Source organism: Oncorhynchus nerka, linkage group LG14, assembly GCF_034236695.1.
Source record: "Oncorhynchus nerka isolate Pitt River linkage group LG14, Oner_Uvic_2.0, whole genome shotgun sequence".
Classification (NCBI taxonomy): Eukaryota; Metazoa; Chordata; class Actinopteri; order Salmoniformes; family Salmonidae; genus Oncorhynchus; species Oncorhynchus nerka.
The window spans coordinates 97,343,791-97,367,784 of NC_088409.1; the positions used below are offsets into that span (position 1 = coordinate 97,343,791).

General features: G+C 49.3%; 1 protein-coding gene across 4 annotated transcripts in view; it reads left to right on the top strand.

The window, feature by feature from the left end:
- The window catches only part of LOC115125128 (protein-tyrosine sulfotransferase 1), a 132,592-nt gene that overhangs the window by 24,913 nt on the left and 83,685 nt on the right, over window positions 1–23,994 (top strand). For all 4 annotated transcript variants that reach the window (XM_065000587.1, XM_065000586.1, XM_065000589.1 and 1 more), the window contains exon 2: window positions 13,907–15,015. In XM_065000587.1, coding sequence (XP_064856659.1) covers window positions 14,108–15,015 — 908 coding nt within the window. In that variant the 5' untranslated portion in view covers window positions 13,907–14,107. The remainder of the gene's footprint in view (window positions 1–13,906; window positions 15,016–23,994) is intronic.

Sequence of the window (23,994 nt, forward strand, 5' to 3'; positions counted from 1 at the left end):
GAATGATGCCTTGTTGAGCAGCGTCAACAGGTGAATGATGCCTTGTTGAGCAGCGTCAACAGGTGAATGATGCCTTGTTGAGCAGCGTCAGAGCAGATGAATGATGCCTTGTTGAGCAGCGTCAGAGCTAGGGTTGTAAAGGGAGGAAACTTTCTGGGAAATTACCATCAATATTCCATGGGAAGTTAAGCCTGGAAATTTGGTTTAAATTCATTAAAAAAAAGTTAGCTTATAACAGTGAACCTTTTTTTGTGGGATACACTTAAGGCAATTATTGGTCCTGTGGCATATTTTGGTTAAACTATCCCCAATTCAATAGAATTGTAACCCTCTGCATGCACAGTGCACTCTTCCATCACATGTACAGCTGATTCTCAAGATCTTGCACACTAATGAGATGCTGTTGAGCCCACACTACTACACTGTCTGAGCCAAGGACTACACGCTTTCTGGTAAGATTTGGTTACAATACTGGGTGGGGTGAATATATTTTATGACATACATTATTTTTTTTGTTAACTTGTAAATAGTAGCCGACAGCAAATTGTGTTTTAAATTATTTCTAACTTGTTAACAATTTCTGCTAGTTAGTTTTTGCTACCGTTTGGGTTTTAGCTTTCTTGAGCCTTGCTAACTGAGGAGTATTATTTCACCTGTTTCCATACATGTTTCATTTTAAAACATTTATCTTACAAAGGAGTTGTTTAATCTAACTGCTTAACTATTTATCTGGACATGGAATTGTATTTGTTTTTTTATAACAACAAAAAATATAGTCTTTGCAGGAAAATGCCACGGGCACTATCTGATGTGTGGAGACATTTCACTGCTGCTAATGTAGATGGGAAATCTGTGTACATGTGCAAATACTGTGCCAAATCATATGTGAAGAATGCAACAAAGATGCAGAATCATCTGGCCAAGTGCATAAAGTTCCCTCCACGCTCACAACAAGCAACCTCTGACAAAAGTCCCTCGACTGAAGGAAACAGTAATTATGAGTGACGCTGAACATGTATATCCCTGACACCCAAGGTCTCATTCAATTAGGACGCTTCAAGAAACCATAGCAAACCTGGCAACCCTACAGTACAATCCCTACTACTTATATTCGAGGTGAAAATGATGAATCAGACACCTTATTGATAGCAACAGCTCATGGTCAGTGAGAAGAATAAGAGCACTACATTGAAGCTGCCCCGTTGCCCCGTTGGGATGGTGTTGTCATCATGTTTGACAGTCTCCTGGAGGGGAAGGAGTCTCTCCAAGAAATGGCCATATCACAGTCTGCCGATATCGACAGCCCCATCAATAGTATCCTCCTGTTAAGCAGCCTGAAACTCCTGAAACCTATAGCAGTATTTAGGGAGACAATTGCCATCCTGTCTGATGTTCAGACTGCTGCAGATGTAAGAGAAATCCATACTGCCCTGCCACTTCACTGCTTGTTGCTCCAAGCATAGGAAACTGCAGTTCTGAAATACTTCAAAAAGTGTGAAGACTTCTGTCTGAAGCCCATACACGCCACAGCGTACATGTTGGACCCCAAGTATGCTGGCAAGAGCATCCTGTCTAGTGCAGAGATGAACAAGGCCTATGGTGTGATTACTACCGTGTCTCACCACCTTGGCCTGGATGAAGGCAAAGTTCTTGGCAGTCTGGTGAAGTACACTTCCAAGCAAGGGCTATGGGATGGAGATGCAATATGGCAGTCGTGCCAACATATCTCATCAGCCACCTGGTGGAAGGGACTTTGTGGATATGAGTCTCTTTCCCCTGTTGCCTTCATCATCCTCCAAATCCCGCCTCCATCAGCCACCTCAGAGCGCAACTGCTCATTGTTTGGGAACACACACACCAAAGCACGCAACTGGCTGACTAATACAAGGGTTGAAAAATTGGTGGCCGTCCGGGCAAATTTGAGGCTTTTTGAGCCTGACAATGAACCATCCTCAACAAGGTTGGAAAGTGACAGTGAAGATGAGGCCTCAGTCTGATGTTTAAGAGGTGGAGGTCCAGGGAGAAGACATGGAAACCTGAGAGGAAGACAACCAAAGCTTTAGTTTCTAGACTCATCATTTTACAGATGTGTGTGAAATGTATTTGGGAGATGGATCATTCAATATTCCCTTTCTTTTGTTGTTCAGGGAAATCATCCTGTGTGAAAAATCAACTCATTTCATTAATTCGTAACTAAATTGTTTTTTTAACATTTCTACTGGAAAGGATTAAAATCCTTTGCAATTCTGTCTCCTTATGAGATAAAATGTTTCTGTCTCCACATGATATGGTAAATATATCCAATGCAAAAAGAAAATCTATATTTTAAATGGTATTAATATTAATTTGCACAAATTTCAGTTAATTCCCACGAAACGTTTCCACCTGCGACTTAATTTATTTTGATTAGTTTATTCGCTGTCAGTCAGCAGCTCCACACAAACACAATTTTCTGGGTGTGCGCCAGCTCATGTTTTTGAATCTACTATTATCTCTCGCTGACAGCACCCCAACATATCAACTCCCTAGCCAACATGGGAACTGAACTGAATTCAAACGATGCCTTTTTGAATACAGCCAACAACAACGAGACAGTATTTTAGTAACGGAGTCTCTATTTGATCGGACAGAAGGCTCTTGGGAATTCTTAAAAAAAAAAAAATTTCCCAAGACTGTTCATTCAACATTTACATTTACATTTAAGTCATTTAGAACACTTACATGCAACATCAAATTGGTGCTTTCACCTTATGACATCCAGTGGAACAGCCACTGCAATAGTGCATCTAGCCTTTAAGGGGGGGAGAAGGATTACTTTATCCTACTAGGTATTCCTTAAAGAGGTGGGGTTTCAGGTGTCTCCCGGAAGGTGGTGATTGACTCCGCTGTCCTGGCGTCGTGAGGGAGTTTGTTCCACCATTGGTACAAAGCGAACAGTTTTGACTGGGCTGAGCGGAACTGTACTTCCTCAGTGGTAGGGAGGCAGCAGGCCAGAAGGTGGATGAACGCAGTGCCCTTGTTTGGGTGTAGGGCCTGATCAGAGCCTGGAGGTAGTGAACAGCTCCGTAAGGCAAGCACCATGGTCTTGAAAATGCGAGCTTCAACTGGAAGCCAGTGGAGAGCCTTTTGAGAGAACTTGGGAAGGTTGAACACCAGGCCGGGCTGCGGCGTTCTGGATGAGTTGTAGGGGTTTAATGGCACAGGCAGGAGCCAGCCAACAGCGAGTTGAGTAATCCAGACGTTGACAAGTGCCTGGATTAGGACCTGCGCCGCTTCCTGTGTGACTTTTTGTTGTAGAGCATGAACCTGGAACGGGCCACCGCAGTTATTTGAGAAAATCGACAGGGTGTTGTCAGATCACGCCACTTCTTGCGCTCTGGGACGAGGACACAATTCAGGAGTTGTTCAACCGTGATGGCGAATCATGGAACGGGCAGTCCTTCCCCGGGAGGAAGAGCAGCTCAGGACTTGCCACAATTCAGCTTGAGGAACTGATGAAATCCAAATATGTCTGCCAGACATGCAACCTGCTCACCTGGTCGTCAGTAAGTAAATAGAAGATTAATTGTGTGTACCCATAGCAATGATAGGAGAGACCATGAGGTTATGACAGAGCCAAGTGACTTTTATAGCGAGAATAGATTGAGCCCTGGGGGACACCAGTGGTGAGAGCAAGTTTTTTAGGAGCGACCTGTCAGGTAGGACGCAACCAAGCAATGGAGCCAAGATGCCTTCGGAGAGGGTGGAGAGGAGTTGATGGTTCACAGTATAAGGCAGCCGATAGGTCTAGAAGGATGAGAGCAGAGGAGAGAGAGTTACCTTTAGCAGTGCGGAGCGCCTCCTGATACAGAGAAGAGCAGTCTCAGTTGAATGACTAGTCTTGAAACCTGACTGATTTGGATCACAAATCATTCTGAGAGAGATAGCGGGAGAGCTGGCCAAGGACGGCAGTTCAAGAGTTTTGGAGAGAAAAGAAAGAAGGGATACTGGTCTGTAGTTGTTGACATCAGGGATGGTGTTAGGTTTTTTCAGAAGGGTGCAACTCTCGCTCTCTTGAAGACGGGAGGGACGAGAGCGGTCAGGGATGAGTTGATGAGCGGGGTGAGGTAAGGGAGAAGGTCACCGGAGATGGTCTGGGAGAAGAGAGGAGGATAGGGTCACATTGTTGGGCGGCCGGCCACAAGACGTGAGATGTCATCTGGAGAGAGAGGGAGAAGAGGTCAGAGCACAGGGTAGGGCAGTGTGAGCAGAACCAGCGGTGTCGTTTGACTTAGCAAAAGGATCAATGTCTGTAGATTTGTACTTCTTTTCAAAATGGTTGGGATCCATAGTCATCTGCAGAGAGGGAGGAGGGGGAGGGAGGAGGGGATTCAAGAGGACAGAAGGTGGCAAAGAGCTTCCTGGTTAGAACTTGGAATTTAGAGTGGTAGAAAGTGGCTTTAGAGAGACAGAGGAGGAAAATGTTAAGGAGTGAAAAAGGTCTGCAGGGAGTTCCATTTTCGATTTCTGTGAGCTCGCCCGTGAGCCACGGAGCGGAGGAGGACCGAGCCGGCCTGGAGGATAGGGGACATAGAGAGTCAAAGGATGCAGAAAGGGAGGAGAGGAGGGTTGAGGAGGCAATGGAGATAGGTTGGAGAAGGTTTGAGCTAGGGAAGAGATGAACTTCTGGAAGAGGAGATTAAGAGAATTATGAAGGTTGGGACGGCGCGATACCATCCGAGTAGGGGCAGTGTGGGAAGTGTTGGATGAGAGCGAGAGGGAAAGCTGTTTGGAATCAGGAGTGGTCAAAGGAGTTGCAATAAGTGGAGGAACAGCATCTAGTAAAGATGAGGTTATTGCCTGCCTTTGAGTATGTGAGGTCAAAACAAAGTGGAAAGATAGGCAGAGAGGAATGAGTCAAAGGTAGACTAAAGTACCCAGAACTGTGAAGTGTCTCCCAGGAAAGAGCTCAAGGCATCAAGGATGACCTCCGAGGAGGAACCTCCTAAATGATAAGGATGTTAAGCCTGGTAACTGGACAGCATGGAATTCAAAGGAATCGATAGACAGATCCTCCCAGAAAGGAGACCATTGAGGATCTGCCTCCACCCAGGACCAGAAGCTCCATTGTCTATCACCAGGGAAGACCAGTAGGAGGATTGTCTGTGGTGATCCATCCCCCAGGAGGGACTCATTGTCTCCTCCTTGTTGGCCCAGATCGGCAGTTCAGAGGCTACCGAGACCTGGAACATGGGTCGTCTCCTGGGACCACCAGGGAGACTGCCCATTGTCTTTGTATGGTCTGTGCAGGGGAGACTCATTGATCTCCACATAGTTGACCAGAGAAGAGACGCTAATGCATTGTCTGGACTCCCCTCGAATGTTCAGAAAGTTAAGCTTACGACTCATTGTCTCCTCCCCAGGCTAGACTCATTGTCTCCTCCCCAGGTCGACCGTTGAGTGTGAAGTTTCTACAATCGTTGCTTATCGGGAGCTAGCTGGCTGAGCAGTGTTGTCTCCTCCCCCAGGTAGACTCATTGTCTCTAGACTCCCCTTTGAAACAAAGGTAGACCTCATTGTCTCCTCCCACCCGTTGGGACTGTAATGAAATGATTGTCTCCTCCCCAATGGTAGAATCATTGTCTCAGTCCCCTGGCTGTTGCTAGCTAGACTCCCTATTGTCTCAAAATAGCTGGCTCCCCGGGAATTAAGACACCATTGTCTACCACTCCTACCAGGTAGACCAAAGACAACTTGTCTCCTCCCCAGGTAGACCCATTGTCTACAGTCCCCCAGGTAGACGGTGAAACTGATGCTAGCTGCTAGGCAGATAGGAGGGAGAAATACAATAATGCAATTATCACTCCCTCCACACTCTAAGACCCATTATCTTGGATCCCCCAAAGACAACTAGACCCATTGTCTAACCTCCCCCAGTTGAGTGTGATAGTACTACAGTGCTGGTCTGAACGTGTTGGACAGATGGAGACCATTGTAATTACGCAATCCCAAGCCGACTATGTAGCTAGCTACTCATTGTCTCCAAATCCCCTATAATGAAATGTAATGAAATGTATTGTCTCCTCCCCCAGGTCAACTCAAGAAAACTAGAACACACATGCAACCCCAGGGTAGCCTATTGTCTAGTAACCGAAAGGTTGCAGGTTCCCCGAGCTGACAAGGTACAATTGTCTCTCTCCCCCAGGCAGTTAACCTAGGTGGTCATTAAGAATTTGTTCTTTAACTGACTTGCCCCAGGGGTAAAAATAAATAAATAAATCTCACTTTTAAGTCTTTGAATGCTCCAACCCAGGGAGAGCCTTCATTGTCAGGAGGAGAGAGAAGAAATCCACCACCACCCCGCGACACCGACCAATTGAGACCCAGGACCCACAATCCCAGGAGACTCATTGTCTCCTCTGCTCCCAGTAAGACCCATTTGTACCCTCCCCAGGAATGACTTTGACGCCCAGATTGATCTATTCAAGTTTTTTTCCCCGTAATCTGAGTTCTTCAATAAGAGTTAATCTTCACATGACTCCAGTTGAATGGTCATCCTCAGAGAGATGTATACACAGGTCTACCACACCAATCAATAGACGTACCTGTCCTATCGTGAGTCAATGGACGTACCTGTCCTACCGCGAGTCAATGGACGTACCTGTCCTACCGCGAGTCAAGGAGGAGATGGAGACATTACCACAGCTGAGGTACCTGAGAACTGTTGCGAGAACCACATTTTAGAGCAAAAAAAGAAGTTCATTTGTACTTCCTCCCCCAAACGCAACGCGTCCATAGAAACTTTCTGTAGAATTGTTGAAAATGATGTAGGTGACCTACTGAAAGACAACCTGAGTAGAGACGAGAGAAGGGCTCTTAAGGACTTAAAGTCAGATCCTTCGATTATCATAAAAAAAATGTGACAGAGGAGGATTTTTGTATGCAAAACAAATGTGACTATGTCAATGAATGTTGCCGACAACTATCTAAAGGTAACTTCTATCATTAAACTGAATTATGACCCTAGAATTCCAGCATAATATCTCATCCACAGTGGAAAGCTGTTTGGAATCAGGACAAATCACTAAACAATAAGTTTAATTTCTATGTGTGAAATTTCCTAAGATACCAACTTTCTATACAGTCACTAAAGTACACAAACAAGTGTCTCCTCCTCCCAGGGAGACCCATTGTCTCCTCCCCCCCAGGTAGACCCATTGTCTCCTCCCCCAGGTAGACCCATTGTCTCCTCCCCCAGGTAGACCCATTGTCTCCTCCCCCCAGGTAGACCCATTGTCTCCTCCTCCCAGGTAGACCCATTGTCTCCTCCCTCCCAGGTAGACCCATTGTCTCCTCCCTCCCAGGTAGACCCATTGTCTCCTCCCCCCAGGTAGACCCATTGTCTCCTCCCTCCCAGGTAGACCCATTGTCTCCTCCTCCAGGTAGACCCATTGTCTCCTCCCCCAGGTAGACCCATTGTCTCCTCCCCCAGGTAGACCCATTGTCTCCTCCCTCCCAGGTAGACCCATTGTCTCCTCCCCCAGGTAGACCCATTGTCTCCCTCCCCCAGGTAGACCCATTGTCTCCTCCCTCCCAGGTAGACCCATTGTCTCCTCCTCCCAGGTAGACCCATTGTCTCCTCCCCCAGGTAGACCCATTGTCTCCTCCTCCCAGGTAGACCCATTGTCTCCTCCCTCCCAGGTAGACCCATTGTCTCCTCCCATCCCTCCCCAGGTAGACCCATTGTCTCCTCCCTCCAGGTAGACCCATTGTCTCCTCCCTCCCAGGTAGACCCATTGTCTCCTCCCCCCCAGGTCCCAGGTCCCCCAGACCCATTGTCTCCTCCCCAGGTCCCAGGTAGACCCATTGTCTCCTCCCCCAGGTCCCAGGTAGACCCATTGTCTCCTCCCTCCCAGGTAGACCCATTGTCTCCTCCCTCCCAGGTAGACCCATTGTCTCCTCCCCAGGTAGACCAGGTAGACCCATTGTCTCCTCCCTCCCAGGTAGACCCATTGTCTCCTCCCTCCCAGGTAGACTCATTGTCTCCTCCCTCCCAGGTAGACCCATTGTCTCCTCCTCCCAGGTAGACCCATTGTCTCCTCCTCCCAGGTAGACCCATTGTCTCCTCCCCCAGGGAGACCCAGGGTAGGTAGACCCATTGTCTCCTCCCTCCCAGGTAGACCCATTGTCTCCTCCCTCCCAGGTAGACCCATTGTCTCCTCCCCCCCAGGTAGACCCATTGTCTCCTCCCTCCCAGGTAGACCCATTGTCTCCTCCCTCCCAGGTAGACCCATTGTCTCCTCCCTCCCAGGTAGACCCATTGTCTCCTCCCTCCCAGGTAGACCCACTGTCTCCTCCAGGTAGACCCATCCCCCGCCAGGTAGACCCATTGTCTCCTCCCCCAGGTAGACCCATTGTCTCCTCCTCCCAGGTAGACCCATTGTCTCCTCCCTCCCCAGGTAGACCCATTGTCTCCTCCCTCCCAGGTAGACCCATTGTCTCCTCCCTCCCAGGTAGACCCATTGTCTCCTCCCTCCCAGGTAGACCCATTGTCTCCTCCCTGCCAGGTAGACCCATTGTCTCCTCCCCCAGGTAGACCCATTGTCTCCTCCCTCCCAGGTAGACCCATTGTCCCAGGTAGACCCATTGTCTCCTCCCTCCCAGGTAGACCCATTGTAGCAGCAATCGACTCTGTGACATCCAACATTTGTGGATTGCCACATTGAACCGATGGTTGAGAATCTCCCATCTTATGTCAAAGACACTAATCACATGATCTCATTGATAGAGGGCTTAGGAAGGATACCAGAGGGCTCCCTGCTGACCACTTTTGATGTGGAGAGCTTGTACACTGACATCCCACACACTGGAGGCTTGCAGGCGCTGCAACACGTCCTTCAGCAGAGAGACACTACCCTTGTTCCATCCAATGATCGTATCTTACAACTCACTGAACCGGTATTATCCCATAACTACTTTTGTCTTTGAGTCATACTTTTTCCTTTTTCTTTCGGGGTGTAGCCATGCCCCCCCCCACTATGCAAACCAGTATGTGGGACAATTTTGAGGAAGCACTCCTTTACAAAACAGAGACACACCCCTTACTTTCTAAAAATCCTCCTGTGGAAGAGATACATAGATAATGTCTTTGTGCTCTGGGAAGGAAGTCAGCAGGAACTAAATGAATTCCAAACTCTACTAAACGAGAGTTCTGAATATCTCCAATTCACCATGCAGGCTGATGAGAGAAAAATACATTACCTGGACTGATGGATCATCAAAGAGAATGATGCATTACACACAGACTTATACACAAGGCCCACAGTCCCCAGTACCTTTACATGAATGATAGTATGCGTCCCCTTCCCCTTAGGAATGGTCTACCATATAGCCAGTTATGCAGGGTTAAAAGAATCTGTGGCCAACAGTCAGACTTTGACAGCAGTACTAAAAAAAATGACAGAGCAATTCAAAATGAGAGGCTACAAGGACAAAAGTCTTATTGCTGCAATGATGAAAATATTTCAGAAACCAAGAGAGGAATTACTAAAAACTCAACCAAAGAAGAAAAAACAACGCAACTGTCTTTTGCACTAATAAGTACACCACCAAGGGTTTGGAGAAAATGAAAGCAATCCTGAAAAAGCACTGGCATATTCTGCAATCAGACCAAAAAAACATTGCACACCTTTTCAAGGAACTCCCACTGGTGGTCTACAAGCGTGGTCGTAATATCGGAGATAGTTTGGTGAGATCTGACCTGCCCCCTGAGCCCACTCAGACACTCTTGGAGATAAGTTTGGTGAGATCCCTGCCCCCTGACCTGCCCACTCAGACACTCTTGGAGATAAGTTTGGTGAGATCTGACCTGCCCACTCAGACACTCTTGGAGATAAGTTTGGTGAGATCTGACCTGCCCACTCAGACACTCTTGGAGATAAGTTTGGTGAGATCTGACCTGCCCCCTGAGCCCACTCAGACACTCTTGGAGATAAGTTTGATGAGATCTGACCTGCCCCCTGAGCCCACTCAGACACTCTTGGAGATAAGTTTGGTGAGATCTGACCTGCCCCCTGAGCCCACTCAGACACTCTTGGAGATAAGTTTGATGAGATCTGACCTGCCCCCTGAGCCCACTCAGACACTCTTGGAGATATCTTGGTGAGATCTGACCTGCCCCCTGAGCCCACTCAGACACTCTTGGAGATAAGTTTGGTGAGATCTGACCTGCCCCCTGAGCCCACTCAGACACTCTTGGAGATAAGTTTGATGAGATCTGACCTGCCCCCTGAGCCCACTCAGACACTCTTGACACCCATTCCAAATGGAAACTACAAATGTGGCTCATGCGCACATTGCAAATAGCACTATAAAAGCGTCTTTCTTCAGACACCCACTTACAGGTCGAAAGATCCCTGTTAGGGGCATCATCTCATGCAAGACCAAGGGAGTAATCTATCTCATCACCTGTTCATGTGGAAAAGCCTACGTAGGACAAACAAAGTGTTATGACAAACGAAAAGACAGTTAAAACAACGCAGAGCTGAACACTGCAGCTCAATCAGGTGTAAGAACATTGACTCTCCAGTAGCAGCTCACTTTGTTGAAGCTAACCATCCCATCTCCTCCCTCAAACACACAGGCATTGAGCATGTTGCTCTACCAAGGAGAGAAGGTAACATCCAGATCCTACTACTACATAGGGAGGCTTCCTGGATTTTATATTTATTTTAAGAACACGTCTTAAATTGATAAATTGATATATTCTTGATACAGCTTATTAGCGTAAACCTAATGTGTTCCCCTGGTTGATGATGCTCACTAGACATTAAGATTGAACCAAAAGATTAAATTAAATACGAAACAATTTAAATATGTGAAATTGAATTGAATTGAACAATAATTCATTTTGGAAGTAAGAGTGCAGGTTGTTATTGGGAGCCCCTGGAGACTAGTAAGGATGTAGAGTTGAAGTCCGGAAGTTTACATACACCTTAGCCAAATGCATTTAAACTCAGTTTTTCCACAAATCCTGACATTTAATCCCAGTAAAAATTCCTTGTTTTAGGTCAGTTGGGATCACCACTTTATTTTAAGAATGTGACATGTCAGAATAATAGAGAGTGATTTATTTCAGCTTTTATTTATTTCATCACATTCCCAGAGGGTCAGAGATTTACATACACTCAATTGGTATTTGGTAGCATTGCCTTTTTTAAATTGCTTAAATTGGGGCAAACATGTCAGGTAGCCTTCCACAAGCCTCCCACAATAAGTTGGGTGAATTTTGGCCCATTCCTCCTGACAGAGCTGGTGTAACTGAGTCAGGTTTGTAGGCCTCCTTGCTCACACGCGCTTTTTCAGTTCTACCCACAAATGTTCTATGGGATTGAGGTCAGGGCTTTGTGATGGCCACTCCAATACCTTGACTTTGTTGTCCTTAAGCCATTTTGCCACAACTTTGGAAGTATGCTTGAGGGCATTGTCCATTTGGAAGACTCATTTGCGACCAAGCTTTAACTTTCTGACTGATGTCGCTTCAATATATCCACAAAATTTTCTTGCCTCATGATGCCATCTATTTTGTGAAGTGCACCAGTCCCTCCTGCACCAAAGCACCCCCACAACATGATGTTGCCACCACCGTGCTTCACGGTTGGGATGGTGTTCTTCGGCTTGCAAGCCTCCCCCTTTTTCCACCAAACATAATGATGGTCATTATGGCCAAACCATTCTATTTTTGTTTCATCAGACCAGAGGACATTTCTCCAAAAAGTACAATCTTTGTCCCCATGTGCAGTTGCAAACCGTAGTCTGGCTTTTTTTTATGGGGGTTTTGGAGCAGTGGCTTCTTCCTTGCTGAGCGGCCTTTCAGATTATGTCGATATAGGACTCGTTTTACTGTGGATATAGATACTTTTGTAGCTGTTTCCTCCAGCATCTTCACAAGGTCCTTTGCTGTTGTTTCTGGGATTGATTTGCACTTTTCTCACCAAAGTACGTTCATCTCTAGGAGGCAGAAAGCGTCTCCTTCCTGAGCGGTATGACGGCTGCGTGGTCCCATGGTGTTTATACTTGCGTACTATTGTTTGTACAGATGAATGTTGTACCTTCAGGCATTTTGGAAATTGCTCCCAAGGATACATTTTATTTTTTTCTCTTAGCTTTCATTTGACACAATTTTATGTGCTCCTATAAACTTCACATGCTGGTACTCATGGGTCGTTTTTCCATGGCAATTACCCCGTGTGATGTGGTGGAAGCTCTGCATGCCGTTGGTGTGATGTGGTGGAAGCTCTGCATGCCGTTGGTGTGATGTGGTGGAAGCTCTGCATGCCGTTGGTGTGATGTGGTGGAAGCTCTGCATGCCGTTGGTGTGATGTGGTGGAAGCTCTGCATGCCGTTGGTGTGATGTGGTGGAAGCTCTGCATGCCGTTGGTGTGATGTGGTGGAAGCTCTGCATGCCGTTGGTGTGATGTGGTGGAAGCTCTGCATGCCGTTGGTGTGATGTGGTGGAAGCTCTGCATGCCGTTGGTGTGATGTGGTAGAAGCTCTGCTCTGAGATCCTCTTCCTCATTCCTGAGATCCTCTTCCTCATTCCTGAGATCCTCTTCCTTATTCCTGAGATCCTCTTCCTCATTCCTGAGATCCTCATCCTCATTCCTGAGATCCTCATCCTCATTCCTGAGATCCTCATCCTCATTCCTGAGATCCTCATCCTCATTCCTGAGATCCTCATCCTCATTCCTGAGATCCTCATCCTCATTCCTGAGATCCTCTTCCTCATTCCTGAGATCCTCTTCCTCATTCCTGAGATCCTCTTCCTCATTCCTGAGATCCTCATTCCTGAGATCCTCTTCCTCATTCCTGAGATCCTCATCCTCATTCCTGAGATCCTCATCCTCATTCCTGAGATCCTCATCCTCATTCCTGAGATCTGGAGTGATGCTGCGGTCTAAAGCATCTCAGTGACCGTCACCAGGTCGTTGTCGTAAATCAGAATGTGTTCTCAGTTAACTTACCTGGTAAAATAAGGGTACAATTTAAATACATAAAAATTGTGTCACTACAGACCCTGGTTCGATCCCGGGCTGTATCACAACCAGCCGTGATCGTGAGTACATAGGGACATTGGCCCAGTGTTGCCTGGGTTACGGGAGGGTTTGGCCTGGGTTAGGGCCGTCGTTGTAAATAAGAACTTGTTCTTAACTGACTTGCCTAGTTAAATAAATACATTCCTCTGAGGTTGTCGACTGAGGGCCTTGATTGTGTCTGAAACTGTTTTTTTGCTGTTTTTTTTTGGGACAATTTCATGGTGTCGGCCTTAGCCTTGTTTTCTTTACACCGTAGTTGTACTGTGAGCCTTGTTTTTATTACAGAATAGTGGTTTTGGCATGAGATGCATATCCTTGTTAGACAAAGGAAATGTGATATTTACTGGTTTTTCAAGTTCAAAAGTGGAGATTCTCTTCTGTAGCCTCTGAAGGGATTTCTCATTTATGTTGAGGGTAATTCCTACATTGGATATAATACATTTCTTGGGTCTTCTTTTTTTTCTTCCAAAACTTTTTATACATTGAACTAATATGATGATACAAAATAAGGTGTACAGCTCTGGTTCATAGTTTTGACTGTGCTCTGTGGAGATGGGTCAGTACAGTATAATGCTGACTCTGAGGATGTTTTTCAGTTCTGAACAGCCTTTCTTTTTTTCATTTTTTTTTTGGACCATATATGAACTGATCCATTGAACCCTTTTTGGTTCTAGCCCGAATAGCAGCATTTCTTCCAGCAGTGTACAAATTATTTAGGATTCCAAGATCTGTTTTTAAAGTTGCCATGTTCTACTGTTCCGAGGGCTAATTCTATTCACTCACTGGATTATATTCTAGAATAATACATTTTGTTCTGTTCTGTCCTTCCCCAGGCCTGATGGAGCTGGGCACTCGCCGAGCGCTGACCACTGAGGAACACCCGCCACACTCTGTCCCCCACTGCCAACCTTGAAGGGAGGGACCCTCTGCTTCTCCCCCCCCCTATCCCCTTCCCTTCTCCCCTCCTCCTCCTCCTCTACTCCAACATTACCTCCTCTGATACACCTCCATCCTCACCCCTCCGTGGTCCTGAGATGGTGATGATGGGGAAGCTGAAGCAGAACCTGCTGGTGGCCTGTCTGGTCATCAGCTCAGTCACAGTCTTCTACTTGGGTCGTCACGCCATGGAGTGTCACCACCGCATCGAGGAGCGCAGCAGCCAGCCTGGGGACCAAGGGGTTCTGGGGGGCCTTCAGGGGCCGGGAGGGGTCCTCCTGGGCGGCTCGTTGGGCTCCTCCGCCATCCTGCGGGGCTCTGGTCCTGGGGGCCATAACCTCTCCGCTCCATTCGTCTACAACAAGGACATGCCCCTAGTGTTCATTGGAGGTGTTCCCAGGAGTGGGACCACGTTGATGAGAGCCATGCTGGACGCTCACCCCGAGGTTCGTTGTGGAGAGGAGACCAGGGTTATTCCACGTATCCTGGCCATGAAACAGATGTGGTCGCGGTCGGGGAGGGAGAAGATGCGTCTGGACGAGGCTGGGGTGACGGACGAGGTCCTGGACGCCGCCATGCAGGCCTTCCTCCTAGAGGTCATCGTGAAGCACGGCGAACCCGCCAACTTCCTCTGTAACAAGGACCCCTTCGCTCTGAAGTCCCTCTCCTACCTGGCTAAGATCTTCCCGCACGCCAAGTTCGTGCTCATGATCCGGGACGGACGCGCCTCGGTCCATTCGATGATCTCCCGTAAGGTGACGATCGCTGGCTTTGACCTGGGCAGCTACAGAGACTGCCTGACCAAGTGGAACAGGGCCATAGAGACCATGTACACTCAGTGCCTGGATGCCTCAGACAAGTGTCTGCCGGTGCATTATGAACAGCTGGTGCTCCATCCAGAGAAGTGGATGAGGACGCTGCTCAAATTCCTGGACATTCCCTGGAACGAGGCGGTGCTTCACCATGAGGAACTCATAGGGAAAGCAGGTGGTGTTTCCCTCTCCAAGTAAGTAGTGGTGTTGGGAGTGTGTGTGTTTTATGTACCATGAGCCTGCATGTTGCTGAACTTCAGGCATGCCTGTCTCCCTCCCTGTTCATTTCTGTCAGTGTCTAAAGGGAGTAAACTTGAAACTCAATTAGCTTGTAAATCAGGGGTCAGTGACCTTGTAGTCAATTAAGGGTGAAACAAGGCTTTGTGACGTTAGATAACAAAAACCAGACAACTTTAAGTAACAAAAAGCCACACACACACTGTAATGCTTCCCGTGATTTAGTGGAGAGAGGAAGTTTGGGCAGACAGAGTCTTCAAGTTTTTTTTAACAAAACTAGGACAAAGGGCTGAAAATGAGGACGCAGCCAGGCAGAACCTCCATGCATCAACTCACTGAGCTATCTGGGTCACAGTGGCTCTCCCACCCCTCATTCTCAGTGAAGCTCAGCAAGCCATTTAGGTTCTGGTTCTAGAACACACCCCTCTGTTGTTAGGTTCTGGTTCTAGAACACAGGCCTCTGTTCTTAGCTTCTGGTTCTAGAACACAGGCCTCTGTTGTTAGCTTCTGGTTCTAGAACACAGGCCTCTGTTAGCTTCTGGTTCTAGAACACAGGCCTCTGTTGTTAGCTTCTGGTTCTAGAACACAGGCCTCTGTTCTGTTCTGCTTTCACAACAAGCTGCTGATAACTAATACATTCCTGTTGACTCTTATGGCGCCAAATAACAAGCAGTTATCCCTGGGGTTGTTTCCTGTTTACAAGATACTGTCTCCTCATTCACTATGTTGCTTATCTAGGAAAATGGCTCAATGCCGTGGTTGAATCGTAGGCTGCATCCCATATGACAGGGAGCCATTTGACACACACTCCTAGCACAGCGTTATGGTGAGCAAGCACACACTCCTAGCACAGCGTTATGGTGAGCAAGCACACACTCCTAGCACAGCGTTATGGTGAGCAAGCACACACTCCTAGCACAGCGTTATGGTGAGCAAGCACACACTCCTAGCACAGCGTTATGGTGAGCAAGCACACACCCATAGCACAGAGTAATGGTGAGCAAGCACCATTCATCACCAGACTGACAAGGTCTAAGTGGTGAACTGATCAGGCTCTGGTTAACACATTCCTTTCCTGGTGCAGTGAGACAAGTCAGGACTGGTCCACGTCTCTCGCTCTTGCTGTTCCAATTCATCCCAAAGGTGTTTTTGTATGAACCTCGCTTTGTGCGTGGGGGCATTGTCATGCTGAAACAGGAAAGGGCCTTCTACAAACCAAACTGTTGCCACAAAGTTGGAAGCACAGATTAGTCTAGAATGTCCTTGTAAGCTATAGCGTTAAGATTTCCCTTCACTGTAATTAAGAGGCCTAGCCCGAACCATGAAAGCAACTCCAGACCATTATTCCTCATCCACCAAACTTTACAGTTGGTACTATGCATTGGGGCAGGTAACGTTCTTCTGGTATCTGCCAAACCCAGATTTGTCCGTCAGACATGCCAGATGGTGAAGTGTGATTCATCACTCCAGAGAACGCGTTTCCACTGCGCCATAGTCCAATAACGGTGAGCTTTACACCACTCCTTTACACCACTCCAGCCGACACTTGGCATTGAACATGGTGATCTTAGGCTTGTGTGATTCATGCTCGGCCATGGAAACCCATTTCATGAAGCTCCCGACGAACAGTTCTTGTACTGACGTTGCTTCCAGAGGTAGTTTGGAACTCGGTAGTGGAGTGTTGCAACCGAGGACAGACTATGTTTACACGCAATGCACTTCAGCACTTGGCTGTCCCGTTCTGTGAGCTTGTGTGGCCTACCACTTCGCGGGTGCGCCGTTGTTGCTCCTAGACATTTCCACAATAACACCACATACAGTTGACCGGGGAAGCTCTAGCAGGGCAGGTAACCCTCCACCACCACTCTACACTAGACTGGTAACCCTCCACCACCACCACTCTACACTAGACTGGTAACCCTCCACCACCACTCTACACTAGACTGGTAACCCTCCACCACCACTCTACACTAGACTGGTAACCCTCCACCACCACTCTACACTAGACTGGTAACCCTCCACCACCACCACCACTCTACACTAGACTGGTAACCCTCCACCACCACTCTACACTAGACTGGTAACCCTCCACCACCACTCTACACTAGACTGGTAACCCTCCACCACCACTCTACACTAGACTGGTAACCCTCCACCACCACCACTCTACACTAGACTGGTAACCCTCCACCACCACCACTCTACACTAGACTGGTAACCCTCCACCACCACCACTCTACACTAGACTGGTAACCCTCCACCACCACTCTACACTAGACTGGTAACCCTCCACCACCACTCTACACTAGACTGGTAACCCTCCACCACCACTCTACACTAGACTGGTAACCCTCCACCACCACTCTACACTAGACTGGTAACCCTCCACCACCACTCTACACTAGACTGGTAACCCTCCACCACCACTCTACACTAGACTGGTAACCCTCCACCACCACTCTACACTAGACTGGTAACCCTCCACCACCACTCTACACTAGACTGGTAACCCTCCACCACCACTCTACACTAGACTAGTAACCCTCCACCACCACTCTACAATAGACTGGTAACCCTCCTCCACCACTCTACACTAGACTGGTAACCCTCCACCACCACTCTACACTAGACTGGTAACCCTCCACCACCACTCTACACTAGACTGGTAACCCTCCACCACCACTCTACACTAGACTGGTAACCCTCCACCACCACTCTACACTAGACTGGTAACCCTCCACCACCACTCTACACTAGACTGGTAACCCTCCACCACCACTCTACACTAGACTGGTAACCCTCCACCACCACCACTCTACACTAGACTGGTAACCCTCCACCACCACCACTCTACACTAGACGGGTAACCCTCCACCACCACCACTCTACACTAGACGGGTAACCCTCCACCACCACTCTACACTAGACGGGTAACCCTCCTCCTCCACCGCCACCACTCTACACTAGACGGGTAACCCTCCACCACCACTCTACACTAGACTGGTAACCCTCCACCACCACCACTCCACCTGGTACCACCACCACTCTACACTAGACTGGTAACCCTCCACCACCACCACTCTACACTAGACTGGTAACCCTCCACCACCACCACTCTACACTAGACTGGTAACCCTCCACCACCACTCTACACTAGACTGGTAACCCTCCACCACCACTCTACACTAGACTGGTAACCCTCCACCACCACTCTACACTAGACTGGTAACCCTCCACCACCACTCTACACTAGACTGGTAACCCTCCACCACCACTCTACACTAGACTGGTAACCCTCCACCACCACTCTACACTAGACTGGTAACCCTCCACCACCACTCTACACTAGACTGGTAACCCTCCACCACCACTCTACACTAGACTGGTAACCCTCCACCACCACCACTCTACACTAGACTGGTAACCCACCACCACCACTCTACACTAGACTGGTAACCCTCCTCCACCACTCTACACTAGACTGGTAACCCTCCACCACCACTCTACACTAGACTGGTAACCCTCCACCACCACCACTCTACACTAGACTGGTAACCCTCCACCACCACTCTACACTAGACTGGTAACCCTCCACCACCACTCTACACTAGACTGGTAACCCTCCACCACCACTCTACACTAGACTGGTAACCCTCCACCACCACTCTACACTAGACTGGTAACCCTCCACCACCACCACTCTACACTAGACTGGTAACCCTCCACCACCACCACTCTACACTAGACGGGTAACCCTCCACCACCACCACTCTACACTAGACGGGTAACCCTCCACCACCACCACTCTACACTAGACGGGTAACCCTCCACCACCACTCTACACTAGACGGGTAACCCTCCTCCTCCACCGCCACCACTCTACACTAGACGGGTAAACCTCCACCACCACTCTACACTAGACTGGTAACCCTCCACCACCACCACTCTACACTAGACTGGTAACCCTCCACCACCACTCTACACTAGACTGGTAACCCTCCACCACCACTCTACACTAGACTGGTAACCCTCCACCACCACTCTACACTAGACGGGTAACCCTCCACCACCACCACTCTACACTAGACTGGTAACCCTCCACCACCATCACTCTACACTAGACTGGTAACCCTCCACCACCACTCTACACTAGACTGGTAACCCTCCACCACCACCACTCTACACTAGACTGGTAACCCTCCACCACCACTCTACACTAGACGGGTAACCCTCCACCACCACCACTCTACACTAGACTGGTAACCCTCCACCACCACTCTACACTAGACTGGTAACCCTCCACCACCACCACTCTACACTAGACTGGTAACCCTCCACCACCATCACTCTACACTAGACTGGTAACCCTCCACCACCACTCTACACTAGACTGGTAACCCACCACCACCACTCTACACTAGACTGGTAACCCACCACCACCACTCTACACTAGACTGGTAACCCACCACCACCACCACTCTACACTAGACTGGTAACCCTCCACCACCACTCTACACTAGACTGGTAACCCTCCACCACCACTCTACACTAGACTGGTAACCCTCCACCACCACTCTACACTAGACTGGTAACCCTCCACCACCACTCTACACTAGACTGGTAACCCTCCACCACCACTCTACACTAGACTGGTAACCCTCCACCACCACTCTACACTAGACTAGTAACCCTCCACCACCACTCTACACTAGACTGGTAACCCTCCTCCACCACTCTACACTAGACTGGTAACCCTCCACCACCACTCTACACTAGACTGGTAACCCTCCACCACCACCACTCTACACTAGACTGGTAACCCTCCACCACCACTCTACACTAGACTGGTAACCCTCCACCACCATCACTCTACACTAGACTGGTAACCCACCACCACCACTCTACACTAGACTGGTAACCCCCCACCACCACTCTACACTAGACTGGTAACCCCCCACCACCACTCTACACTAGACTGGCAACCCTCCACCACCACTCTACACTAGACTGGTAACCCTCCACCACCACTCTGCACTAGACTGGTAACCCTCCACCACCACTCTACACTAGACTGGTAACCCTCCACCACCACTCTACACTAGACTGGTAACCCTCCACCACCACTCTACACTAGACTGGTAACCCTCCACCACCACTCTGCACTAGACTGGTAACCCCCCACCACCACTCTACACTAGACTGGTAACCCCCCACCACCACTCTACACTAGACTGGTAACCCCCCACCACCACTCTACACTAGACTGGTAACCCTCCACCACCACTCTACACTAGACGGGTAACCCCCCTCCACCACCACCACTCTACACTAGACGGGTAACCCCCCTCCACCACCACCACTCTACACTAGACGGGTAACCCTCCACCACCACTCTACACTAGACGGGTAACCCTCCACCACCACCACTCTACACTAGACTGGTAACCCTCCACCACTCTACACTAGACTGGTAACCCCCCACCACCACCACTACACTAGACTGGTAACCCTCCACCACCACTCTACACTAGACTGCTAACCCTCCACCACCACTCTACACTAGACTGGTAACCCTCCACCACCACTCTACACTAGACTGGTAACCCTCCACCACCACTCTACACTAGACGGGTAACCCTCCACCATCACTCTACACTAGACTGGTAACCCTCCACCACCACTCTACACTAGACTGGTAACCCTCCACCACCACTCTACACTAGACTGGTAACCCTCCACCACCACTCTACACTAGACTGGTAACCCCACCACCACTCTACACTAGACTGGTAACTCTCCACCACCACTCTACACTAGACTGGTAACCCTCCACCACCACTCTACACTAGACTGGTAACCCTCCACCACCACTCTACACTAGACTGGTAACCCTCCACCACCACTCTACACTAGACTGGTAACCCTCCACCACCACTCTACACTAGACTGGTAACCCTCCACCACCACTCTACACTAGACTGGTAACCCTCCACCACCACTCTACACTAGACTGGTAACCCTCCACCACCACTCTACACTAGACTGGTAACCCTCCACCACTCTACACTAGACTGGTAACCCTCCACCACCACCACTCTACACTAGACTGGTAACCCTCCACCACCACTCTACACTAGACTGGTAACCCTCCACCACCACTCTACACTAGACTGGTAACCTACACTCTAGACTGGTAACCCTCCACCACCACTCTACACTAGACTGGTAACCCTCCACCACCACTCTACACTAGACTGGTAACCCTCCACCACCACCACTCTACACTAGACTGGTAACCCTCCACCACCACTCTACACTAGACTGGTACCACCCCACTCCACACAGACTGGTAACCCTCCACCACCACACTCTAGACTGGACTGGTAACCCTCCACCACCACTCTACACTAGACTGGTAACCCTCCACCACCACTCTACACTAGACTGGTAACCCTCCACCACCACTCTACACTAGACTGGTAACCCTCCACCACCACTCTACACTAGACTGGTAACCCTCCACCACCACTCTACACTAGACTGGTAACCCTCCACCACCACTCTACACTAGACTGGTAACCCTCCACCACCACCACTCTACACTAGACTGGTAACCCTCCACCACCACCTACACTAGACTGGTAACCCTCCACCACCACTCTACACTAGACTGGTAACCCTCCACCACCACCACTCTACACTAGACTGGTAACCCTCCACCACCACCACTCTACACTAGACTGGTAACCCTCCACCACCACTCTACACTAGACTGGTAACCACCACCACCACTCTACACTAGACTGGTAACCCTCCACCACCACTCTACACTAGACTGGTAACCTCCACCACCACCACTCTACACTAGACTGGTAACCCTCCACCACCACCACTCTACACTAGACTGGTAACCCTCCACCACCACTCTACACTAGACTGGTAACCCTCCACCACCACCACTCTACACTAGACTGGTAACCCTCCACCACCACTCTCTACACTAGACTGGTAACCTCCACCACCACCACTCTAGACTGGTACACCACCACTGGACTGGTAACCCACCACCACCACTCTACACTAGACTGGTAACCCCACCACCACCACTCACTGGTAACTACACTAGACTGGTAACCCTCCACCACCACTCTACACTAGACTGGTAACCCTCCACCACCACCACTCTACACTAGACTGGTAACCCTCCACCACCACTCTACACTAGACTGGTAACCCTCCACCACCACTCTCTGCACTAGACTGGTCCACCACCACTCTACCACCACCACTCTACACTAGACTGGTAACCCACCACCACCACTCTACACTAGACTGGTAACCCTCCACCACCACTCTACACTAGACTGGTAACCCTCCACCACCACTCTACACTAGACTGGTAACCCTCCACCACCACCACTCTACACTAGACTGGTAACCCTCCACCACCACTCTACACTAGACTGGTAACCCTCCACCACCTCCACTACACTAGACTGGTAACCCCCCACCACCACTCTACACTAGACTGGTAACCCTCCCACCACCACTCTACACTAGACTGGCAACCCTCCACCACCACTCTACACTAGACTGGTAACCCTCCACCACCACCACTCTACACCACTCTAGACTGGTAACCTCCCACCACCACTCTACACTAGACTGGTAACCCTCCACCACCACTCTACACTAGACTGGTAACCTCCACCACCACTCTACACTAGACTGGTAACCCTCCACCACCACTCTACACTAGACTGGTAACCCTCCACCACCACTCTACACTAGACTGGTAACCCTCCACCACCACTCTGCACTAGACTGGTAACCCCCACCACCACTCTACACTAGACTGGTAACCCTCCACCACCACTCTACACTAGACTGGTAACCCCCTCCACCACCACTCTACACTAGACTGGTAACCCTCCACCACCACTCTACACTAGACTGGTAACCCTCCACCACCACCACTCTACACTAGACTGGTAACCCTCCACCACCACCACTCTACACTAGACTGGTAACCCTCCACCACTCTACACTAGACTGGTAACCCCCCACCACCACCACTACACTAGACTGGTAACCCTCCACCACCACTCTACACTAGACTGCTAACCCTCCACCACCACTCTACACTAGACTGGTAACCCCTCCACCACCACTCTACACTAGACTGGTAACCCTCCACCACCACTCTGGTAACCCTCCACCACCACTCTACACTGACTGGTAACCCTCCACCACCACTCTACACTAGACTGGTAACCCTCCACCACCACTCTACACTAGACTGGTAACCCTCCACCACCACTCTACACTAGACTGGTAACCCTCCACCACCACTCTACACTAGACTGGTAACCCTCCACCACCACTCTACACTAGACTGGTAACCCTCCACCACCACTCTACACCACCACCACTAGACTGGTAACCCTCCACCACCACTCTACACTAGACTGGTAACCCTCCACCACCACTCTACACTAGACTGGTAACCCTCCACCACCACTCTACACTAGACTGGTAACCCTCCACCACCACTCTAGACTGGTAACCCTCCACCACTCTACACTAGACTGGTAACCCTCCACCACCACTGTGCACACTAGACTGGTAACCCTCCACCACCACTCTACACTAGACTGGTAACCCTCCACCACCACTCTACACTAGACTGGTAACCCTCCACCACCACTCTACACTAGACTGGTAACCCTCCACCACCACTCTACACTAGACTGGTAACCCTCCACCACCACTCTACACTAGACTGGTAACCCTCCACCACTCTACACTAGACTGGTAACCCTCCACCACCACTCTACACTAGACTGGTAACCCTCCACCACCACTCTACACTAGACTGGTAACCCTCCACCACCACCACTCTACACTAGACTGGTAACCCTCCACCACCACTCTAC